This window comes from Neomonachus schauinslandi, chromosome 5 (assembly GCF_002201575.2).
Source record: "Neomonachus schauinslandi chromosome 5, ASM220157v2, whole genome shotgun sequence".
NCBI classification, from domain to species: domain Eukaryota; kingdom Metazoa; phylum Chordata; class Mammalia; order Carnivora; family Phocidae; genus Neomonachus; species Neomonachus schauinslandi.
In genome coordinates this window covers 91,671,408-91,681,568 of record NC_058407.1, presented here as the reverse complement: position 1 = coordinate 91,681,568, position 10,161 = coordinate 91,671,408, and the positions used below count along the sequence as shown (strand labels likewise).

At 48.4% G+C, this 10,161-nt stretch overlaps 1 protein-coding gene across 1 annotated transcript; it reads left to right on the top strand.

The window, feature by feature from the left end:
- Positions 1-3,256: 3,256 nt before the first annotated feature.
- On the top strand, positions 3,257-7,467 carry GPRC5A (G protein-coupled receptor class C group 5 member A). Its single transcript, XM_021690716.1, has 3 exons — positions 3,257-4,178; positions 6,649-6,707; positions 7,041-7,467. Exons 1-3 carry the CDS (start codon positions 3,257-3,259, stop codon positions 7,131-7,133), a joined length of 1,074 nt encoding a protein of 357 aa, XP_021546391.1. The 3' UTR covers positions 7,134-7,467.
- The last annotated feature ends 2,694 nt before the right edge of the window (positions 7,468-10,161 follow it).

Below are 10,161 nucleotides of genomic sequence, written 5' to 3'. Positions count from 1 at the left end.
CAGGGAGCCCGATGCGGGACTCGATCCCGGAACTCCAGGATCATGACCTGAGCCGAAGGCAGTCGCTTAACCAACTGAGCCACCCAGGCGCCCCTTATTCTATTTTTTAAAAAGATTTTATTTATTTATTTGACAGAGAGAGAGATAGCGAGAGCAGGAACACAAGCAGGGGGAGTGGGAGTGGGAGAGGGAGAAGCAGGCTTCCCGCCAAGCAGGGAGCCCGATGCGGGACTCGATCCCAGGACCCTGGGATCATGACCTGAGCCGAAGGCAGACGCTTAACGACTGAGCCACCCAGGCGCCCAAGTTATTTTATTCTAATACACCACACCTATAATATTCCAACACATACATAATATTCATGTATGTAAGTATGTGTTTTATATTGCATATATATACATATAATTTTTTCCCGAATTGCCATGAGAATAAAACAGTGCTAGGGCGACGATTATGTCATCTAACTGAAATGCAGATTTTGTATCTTTTTTTATTTATTTGGGGGGAGGGGGGGCATCAGGAGAGAGTCTTTCCAGCAGACTCCCCATTGAGCACAGAGCCCAACAGATGGGTCAGATGAGGGCTGGATCCCATGACCCTGAGATCATGACCTGAGCCAAAACCAATGGTGATTGGTCAGATGCTTAACCGACTGCGCTACCCAGGCACCCCCAGATTTTATATCTTTAAGGGAAGCAGATGTTTGAATTCTGTCCGCATTGAAGAAGAGGCTCATTTGCTCTGGACAGTTAGTGAGTGATGGCTCGTTCCGTATCCCACTGTGCTGCTTCCCTGACTTGTGGTTGGATCTTGAAGACGTAAGATGGAAGAAGGAGAAATGGGTGTTCTTTTTCCTTGGATTGATCACAGCATCCCCATAGAGCTGTGAAGGGCCAGAGAAATCTTGTCTATACGCATTTATGGGCATGTGGTGAAGACATTCTGAGCTGTTTTTCTGCTATAAGGAAAGAGGCAGGATGCAGTGAATGTTTTGTACCTTTTCCTGCTTCCTGGTCCCAGCGGTTCCCCTTCTTTCCAATTCCTTTCTGCGCAGTCTCTCCCCATTTGGCCTTAGAGGAGGCCAAAATCTTTCACTGATGATTTTGTGTGGAGGGGTTCTCAGTGAGCCTTCTCTTCCTCTAACTGTCCCCTACTCCCTGCCCTGACTGTATGTCTCTTTGAATCAGTTCAGAACTTTTCACTGTTGAGTGAGCAATTCTATCAGGAAAAGAAATCTAAAGCCACCCCCCCCCCCAAACAAAATTCATGCACAAATAGCATTCAACAAAACAAAAGGAATGGTGCCCTAGATAAACAGCCAGATAATCCAGAAAAAAATTAGTTTGTTGATGACTGTTAAAAACCTTAGCACTTTTGAATTTCAACGTCTTACCTGACGTTGACTTTGGACTTTGAGTACCGTATATTTTAAGGAAATGTACAAACTCCTGCTCTCTTCCAATTTCCCACTTTATCTTTCCACCATGCCCTGAATTCTTAGGAATTAGATTTCATGAGGTTTGGGACATCAGCTGGGTTTAAAATTGACATGAAGGTTGTGGGAGCAGAGAAGGAAGCAGATCCGGGAGATCAAGGAGAGATATAAAGGAAGGATAGCCAGTCAATTTTTTTTTTAAAGATTTTATTTACCTATTTATTTGAGGGAGAAAGAGAGAAAGAAGGTGTGTTGGAGCTGGAACGGGAGGGGGGCACAGAGAGGGGAAGGGAGAGGAATAAGCAGATTCTGAGTTGAACACAAAGCCCAACATGGGGCTTGATCTCACGACCCCTGAGATCACCACCTGAGCCGAAATCAGGAGTCCACACTTAATCGACTGAGCCACCCAGGTGCCCCCAGCCTGTCAATTCTGATTGTCCTTGAGTGGGTAAGCAGATTACCTGCTTTGTGGATCATCCATCACCTGGGAGCTCCTAGCCTGTGTGGGGCTGAACTAAGTGGCATCGAGACCATAAACAGAGCTGGTTTATGGGGCATCTGATGAGGGAGAAAAAGGGGCGGACCTAAGAGGAGAGAGAGAGAATGAGAATATTTCAGATTGCATTTAAGGCCAGCTAGAACTCACTCAAGAGGTGGCACTTGTTGTAGCTGAGAGCATGGATCCTAGACCCAGATAACTCATGTTCAAATTCTGCTTCTGCCATTTCCTCACTGTAGGATGTTGGGCAGGTAACTTGACTTGTCTCTGCCTCAGTTTTCTCATCTGTAACATAGCGCTAATATTTTTTACCTACTGGAGTTGCTATGAAATTAAACTAATATATATGAAAGGTGATTGGAAGAGTTTCTGATCCAGAGTAAAAATGAACATTAGCTATTGGTAATGTCTTTCGTTGGATTGTCCACTGTTTTTTGGTGCATCCTCCAGGACTTCCTAGTTAATAAAGAACTCGATATGACAGAGAAGACTCTTTCCATCACTTTTTGGAATAAGAGTAGAGCCATCCTTACAAAACTTAAGGAGGGGAAAAAACCCTTCTAACACGTGATAGCAGAGCTAAAGAAGAGGATCCAGTGGTGGTGAAGTGGATGTTTGTCCTTCCATAGAGAAATCTACAGTTCAGATAACTCCTCTTATCCATGAAAGAATGGGATGCGCACAGGGCGTCTGGGGGGCTCAGTCAGTTAAGCATCTGCCTTTGGCTCAGGTCATGATCTCAGGGTCCTGGGGTCGAGCCCCTCGTTGGGCTCCCTGCTCAGCGGGGAGTCTGCTTCTCCCTCTGCCCCTCCCCCCTCACGTGCTCGAGTGCTCTCTCTCTCTCAAATAAATAAAGTCTTTCTTAAAAAAAGAAGGGGATGCTTACAAATGTCTGAAACAGAGGCAAAGGTGGAAAAAAACTTGAGACTGATAAATTATGATTAAAGTTTAAGCGTAGAGATTTCCGCGTTCGTGAATTCTGACAAAATACTAAGCCAGAAATATCAGGAACCCTGGCAAGTTATGTTTTGAAATGAGACCCCGGAACCCCTCAAGAGAGCATTGAGTTCTCTGACGTCAGTGTACACATTAGTAGTGCTTAATTGTGGGGAGCTTTGGTTTTTGCCTTCATCAGTCTTTAGAATTTGCCATGAGAGCTAGAGAAAAGTTAGTAGCTTTATCTAATGTAGCACGTTCAGGGGCAACACCCTGGCAGAGCATAGGAAAGTTTTTCCTAATCTTTCTGGGTCCCTGTGCCAAGAGTTTGTTTGGAGATTCACCTCTCCCTCCCCCCACCTTTGCTTCTACGCAGGACCAGAATGGCCACAACATCCGCTAGTGGTTGCCGCTCAAGCCTGGACGCCAGGTACTACAGACTTTGTGATACCACTGCAATTTGGGGCATTGTCCTAGAAGCAGTGGCCGCAGCTGGAGCTGTGACCTCAGTGGCCTTCATGTTCGCTCTCCTGATTCTCATCTGCAAGGTGCAAGACTCCAACAGGCGAAAAGTGCTCCCGACCCAGTTTCTCTTCCTCCTGGGTGTTCTGGGGATCTTTGGCCTCACCTTTGCCTTCATCATCCAACTTGATGGCAGCACAGGACCCACCCGCTTCTTCCTCTTCGGAGTTCTCTTCTCCCTCTGCTTCTCCTGCCTCCTGGTTCATGCTTTCAACCTGACGAAGCTGGTGCATGGGAAGAGGCCCCTGTCCTTGCTGGTGATGCTGAGCCTGGCCGTGGGCCTCAGCCTGGTGCAGGACATCGTTGCTGCTGAGTACATCATCCTCACCATGAACAGGACCAATGTCGCCATCTTCTCTGAGCTTTCTGCCTCTCGGCGCAATGAAGACTTTGTCATGTTACTTATCTATGTCCTCTTCTTGATGGCGCTGACCTGCCTCATGTCCTGCTTCATCTTCTGTGGATCCTTCAGCGGCTGGAAGAGACACGGGGTCCACATCTTCCTCACCATGCTTCTCTCCATTGCCATCTGGGTGGCCTGGATCACCCTGCTCCTGATTTCTACCTTTGGCCCCATGTGGGATGATACCGTCCTCAGCTCAGCCTTGGTGGCCAATGGCTGGGTTTTCCTGTTGGCTTATGTTGTACCTGAGTTTCGGCTGCTCACAAAGCAACGGAACCCCATGGATTACCCCGTTGAGGATACCTTTTGTAAACCTCAACTCATGAAGCAGAGCTATGGTGTAGAGAACAGAGCCTACTCTCAAGAGGAAATCACCCAAGGTACAGAGCATGGCTGGGTGAGAATCCCTTGTAGAAAGATGGGGGGGAGAATCATAGGATATTATAACTATAGTAACACTCAAGATGATCCAGGTCATACCCCTGGCAGAATAGATAAGGTCCCCAAGGCTCAGATCTTGCTTAAAAACATCCAGCTGGTTAGAGTTCTAATAGAACTAGAAGCTGGCCCCGGGAGTCTTAATCTAGTACTTTCTACACAATACCCTGTGGGTTTCTCTGAGTCGAAATAAGTTGGAGCAAAGGAATGACTGAAAAAATCTCTAGAGACAAGCAGGTGAGATTGTGGTCTTTATAAAAGAGAACTAGGTGTTCCTTCCAGCAATGTGGAGCCTTTATAGATTTGAATAAAGCAAGCCACGCCCTGATTTCTTACTGTGGTCACAGAGTACAGAGGAAGGAGAATGCCCTTTTATCATAAACCAGCAGGGATCTCCATAAAGTCCCTGGGGATTCTGATTTATCCTGAAGAGCCACATCTTACTGCGTGCCTCTGGGCCCGTGGGAGGGAAGAGATCGTATCTGACATCAAAGAGTCAAATGATTTTGCTCTTGCCTGAAGTTGTGAGTAACCAGGTGTTACGCTGATCTCACACACACACAAAAAGGCTAAATTGATAGCTTGAGACTGTCCTTGCCCCAAGGAATCTAGTCATTGATCTCTGGGCCTAATCAAGGGAGGGGGGATGGGTTTGGGACTGCAGTGAGGGACCTCCAAGGCGGAGATCCTTAGCTTCAGCTAACAGTTTTCTCTGCCCTTGAAGCCCGAGGTGCAAAGCTCTCTGGTGCTTCTCACAGCAGCTGCGGTCCCTCTCCTGGGCACTTGGAAGCTGGGACGGAAGCAGGGATGGCTGGAGGGGATATTTTAGCACCCATCGGCTCCTGTCCATTCTCATCCTTCACTCTGTCACCACACTCCTGGACTCCCTGTTATCACTCCCTAAGTACATTCCTCCCTCTCATCCTTCTTTCCATTCATTTTATGGACCACTATCACCTTCCTCTCCCTAAAATACTTCTCAGGCTACCACATTTTCCTGCTCACATACCTCGCTGGTTCCCCAGTACCCACCATATTTTCACAGCCAGAACCCAACAACCACGGAAGCCGCGCTCTCAGTCCAAACAAACCAAGTCGCTGTCTTTCCCTGCCTGTGTGTTCAGGCTCCAGGCATGTCCTTCTCCCTGCCCTCGTCCTTTTCCAGAGTCACACATTCCCTAGTTTCTCGTTATTTACTCTGCCTGCAAGCTGTAGGACTTGGAAATGCTCTTATCAGAGTGTGTCTCATTCCATAACTATTTAATATAGCTGTCATTATATCCCTTGCTCTCCAGTGTCAGCCCCAGGCCTGGTCACAGGCCACGAATCATTCTGGTTAATCTTTAGATTTTTTTTTTTTTAAAGATTTTATTTATTTATTTGACAGAGAGAGACACAGCGAGAGAGGGAACACAAAAGGGGGGAGCTGCAGAGGGAGAAGCAGGCTCCCCGCTGAGCAGGGAGCCCGATGCGGGGCTCGATCCCAGGACACTGGGATCATGACCTGAGCCGAAGGCAGACGCTTAACGACTGAGCCACCCAGGCGCCCCAATCTTTAGATTTTTTTAAAAAAGATTTTATTTATTTATTTGAGAGAGAGACAGAGAGAGCAAGAAAGAGCATGAGCAGGGAGGAGAGGGACAAGCAGACTCCCTGCTGAGCAGGGAGCCCGATGCGGGTCCCAAGACCCCGGGATCATGACCTGAGCTGAAGACAGACAGACGCTTAACCGACTGAGCCACCCAGGTGCCCCTAATCTTTAGATTTTCCACAGTATCTTATATAGAGAAAGTATCTGAGGTGTGTGTGAAATAAACTAAACGGGTACATTCGGTGGGAAATAAATGGATTGCTCTAAGTTGTATTCATGATGATTGTATGCCTTTGCTCTTCTGTTCCAGAGTTTAAATCCCTCTAATTTTCCCCAAATACACAGAAAACAATTGCTCATAAGTTCTGCCCCCTCTCAAAGAAAGTAAAAAGAAAAAAAAAAAAAGCTTTTTTTTTTTTTTCTTCTTTCCTTGTGGGCAGTTAAGGAAGTGGGTAAATCCTCAGTGAGATTCACTCTAGGTAACGTCTTCTGGCCAGATCTAAATCTGAAAAGACTGGTTTCAGATGTGCTTTAGAAGTGGTCCTGGGGTGAGGTGTGCCGCCAGGGAGGTTTTCTAGAAAGGTGCTCCCCTAGTGACCCTCTGTTCATTTATTGCTCCAATGTGGTGCTTACTTTGTGCCTGGCCCTGGGCCTGGGCCGGTCTCTCCCTCCATGAAACGTACGGTCTCCTGGGGAGACAGACAAATGGATAGATAGCACGGCATGTTTTGATAGGTGACTGAATGGGGGGGTGAGCACTGGCTGGAGCAGGAAGCCCGTGGGGCCCCAGTGCTGTAACCCGTCCTCTCCCTCTGTTTCAGGTCTTGAAGAGCTAGGTGATACACTCTATGCTCCTTATTCCACCCATTTTCAGCTGCAGGTAAATGGTTTCTTTCTCCTTTTTTTGTCCATGGCATTAGCTCTCCGGGAATGTCTGTCCTTCGGGAACACAGGATGTAGCCATTCTGAAGGGCCCCTGGATGGCCATCTTGGAAGGACGACGTGTCTCCTTTCCTGTGATCTGCCTCACGGGTTAGCACGGGAGACTGGAGGATTCCTAGTGTTCCTGGAGTATTCCCAGGGCACAGGGAGGGGTGCTTCAGGGGGAGGGATGGGAGAAGGGGAGAAAGTTAAGGTTCCTGCCCAGATCGGAACTCTGTTGAAATATCCAGGAATTGGAGTGGACTTAACAATATGGCTGCTTCCTTTTCAGAATCGGACCTCCCAAAAGGATTTCTCCATTCCACGGGCCCAGACTCGGACTAGCCCTTACCACGACTATGAAGGAAGGAAAGACGGCAGTTAGCCGTTCAGAAGAGTGGGACAAGCACAGCAAGTCAGCCAATCAATGGGGAGTCCCGGGAGATATGGGTTAAATCCGGAGGCTCCCGAGGAAACTGTACAAAACCTTTTGGGAAGAACTTGCCTTCCCTTCTGGAGTTTCTGGGGGGCTAACAAGACTCCAGGGCCTAGCACTCGTGTTTTCCCTTTGTCCCAGGCTTAGGATACTTCTTTTAAGTGGGAGGGAGTCTCCGGCAACTCAGGGTGTGCCCATTACTCTGCCCAGTCATTTCACAAGTGACTAAAGCTCTGGCCATCTGACCACTTCCTGGCTCAGTGAGCTTCAGGAGCCAGCTCTTCTCCCTCAAGGCTGGTTTTGTGAGCAGAGCAGAACTGCAAATCTGAGCAAAAACAGCCAAGGCCTGTCCCTGCCGAAATCTACACTGGAAGCCAACTGACTGGCACCCTCCCATCTTGTCTGGGTAGGAGAGGCTAAAGGTCACCCCCAATATACTCATCTCTGTGGCGCTACCACGGGACCCCTGTGGGCCCCCAGCACCAATTCACTGGTCACCATTCCCAAACTTGCTGTCCATCCCCGGACATAAGCTCCCCTGCATGCTTTCCCAGAACTTCCTCTTGTATATCCCACTTGCCAGGAGAATTCGTGCACTGTCCTTGCACTAAATTCCTTGCACTGATTCCTCTGTCACCCCCTTGCTCCTCAGCTTCTGTAAACAGCTTCACGCTGCGTTCACCACCTGTGTTCTGTAAGTGGGCATCGTCTACAAATGGGGAGTGTTCCTTGTATAGTAAGTTATTCACTGCTCCTCACTTGGAGGCGCAATAAAGATGTGGTGGCAAGTCTTTCACGGTGGCAGACGGGCAGTACGGGGGGTGTGCAGTGGACCTGAAGGAGAGACGGCGGGGCACTTGTCTTCACGCGGAGCTGAGGTCCCGCAGCTGAAGTTCAAGCTTCAATTCCACTGGGCGTGCACTTGACCCTTCTCCACGCGTTTCTCCTTCTCCTCCTTATGTCTAAGACAAGTGTGTTTTCCCCAGTTGTGGAGGTGAGGGGCAAGGGTGACAGGGGGAGCCAAGAAGGGTCACGGATCCTGAGGTTTTGCTGCAGGAAGGCGGCGGAGTGGCATCCTTGGAATGGGGTTTGGCAGGCCAAGTAGGACAGGGAGGAGACCTCAAAGCCAGCTCCACGATTCACAGGTTTAACGGTAGGAGGGAATACATTCAGATCCCTATTTGACAGAATCGGTTCATAATATCCCTTGGAAAAGACATGGTACCTAACAATTATTATTTACTTAATCCCAGAAACAGTTCTGTGGGGAAGGGCCATAGGAAACACTTTTTGGTGAAGGAAAAAAAAAAAAAAATCCCCATGTACCGAAACAGAATGACATTTAAAAACTTGTAGCTGATTTAGGGGGTTACCTCCTAAGAGCCTGATGCTCTGCTTTTCATCAAAAGGAAAACCCGGTGTGGGAAGAGGGTTGAGGTGAGGTTGGAGGTGAACCGATGACACTCAGAATTAAGGATATTTACATTCCACAAAGATTTGGTTGATTGTTTCTCACATGGCTTTGCACTAACATTAGCCTAGTTTTGTATTGGAAAGGGGGAATTACAAATCATGATTTGGATCCTTCCAGACCATTCTGGTCTTTCTTAAGAGCACAGTGAGGTTTTTGTGAGGAGAACACAATATAATTTCACGTCTATTATCTGTCAGAGTGTAGGTACTCAAGAAACACCTATTCCCTCCCCTCTTTTCTTTCCTCCTCTGGTCTTTAGCCCATCAACCGAACAAAGGAGGCTGAGTGAAAGGGAAAGCCACAGACGACCCTGGATCTGCTTTCTTGTTAGGAAAGAGTATCTGCCAGGCCTTTGTATCCCCATGACTGCAGTCCTCACAGCAACCTCTTCAAAAACAGGAGAAAACACAGGAATGGCACCCATTGCTGGCTTCTCTTCTAAGAAATACAGCCTTGGAACAAGTAGACCATCCCCTCACTGAATTCTTTTTCTTGCCAGGAGGTAGATAAATGCTCCCCGTTGGAACAGCCCTTGTCATCCCCCTGCTACCCTGTCTTCAGGTCTTACGCCTTCAGGACATAATTAAACTCTTCTGTTAAAATAGGGACATGGCAGGGACTGGAAGTGTTGGCACCTGATGATTGCTATGATATTGGAGAAGACGTTTCCAAAGACTTCCTGTAGGTCTCTATCTTCACTGGAGTGAAATAGAATGTGCAAAGTCAGCCCAGCCTGGTCCTTGAGTGATGCCCGTTGATTGATGGCCGGGAACCAAAATGGCAGCTCCTTTGAACTAAATGGGTGATAATGAAACGAAGCTCAGCAATCTTCCTCTCATCTTTCACTGTCGGGCGGGAGATAGACTGTCTCCTCCTCTCTGCCGTTCACATGAGGCTGGGGCAGTTCCACAGCTGCCATACTCCAGGCTTCCACTGGATGGCGGTAAAACCTCAGGGATCGCCCTCGGGGAGCCGGGCCTCTGCAAAAGCAAACCTCTTAGAGCTGCTTTCCCGTGAAGGGCACCTAGGCAGAACTGCAGACCTTCCGTGGGCTCGAGGCAAGTGCGTCCCATTTTAAAAGGTTCGCATGCTCGAGCAGTTCGCGCGTTCCCTCCCACCGTCCTCGTCAGAGGACCCATCTCCTCTGCCAGACTCTCTTGGCCCCGGTGTCTTATTTTTGTGAAACCCTCCAAGGTATTTGCAGCCCATTTGCATGCAACCCGGCATCTTTGCAGACAGCGGTCTTATCTGCTGTTATTAACGTCCACGAGTATTTATGTGGTGAGAACATTGGCTTTCTGTCAGGAAAAGCGTGCCCAAACAAAGAGGACAGCCTGGCCCTGGAAATGCCACAGTAACATACACCCCACCCCCCACCCCCGGGCATTCTGGGTTTCCTTCCTGCATTTCTAGACTTGTCGTTCTTGCCGAGAGCAGAACGGTGCCCAGCTGATCTTTTCCTTCCTGGCCCGCTTCCTTCTGTAGCTATCAGGGTTTGCAGGT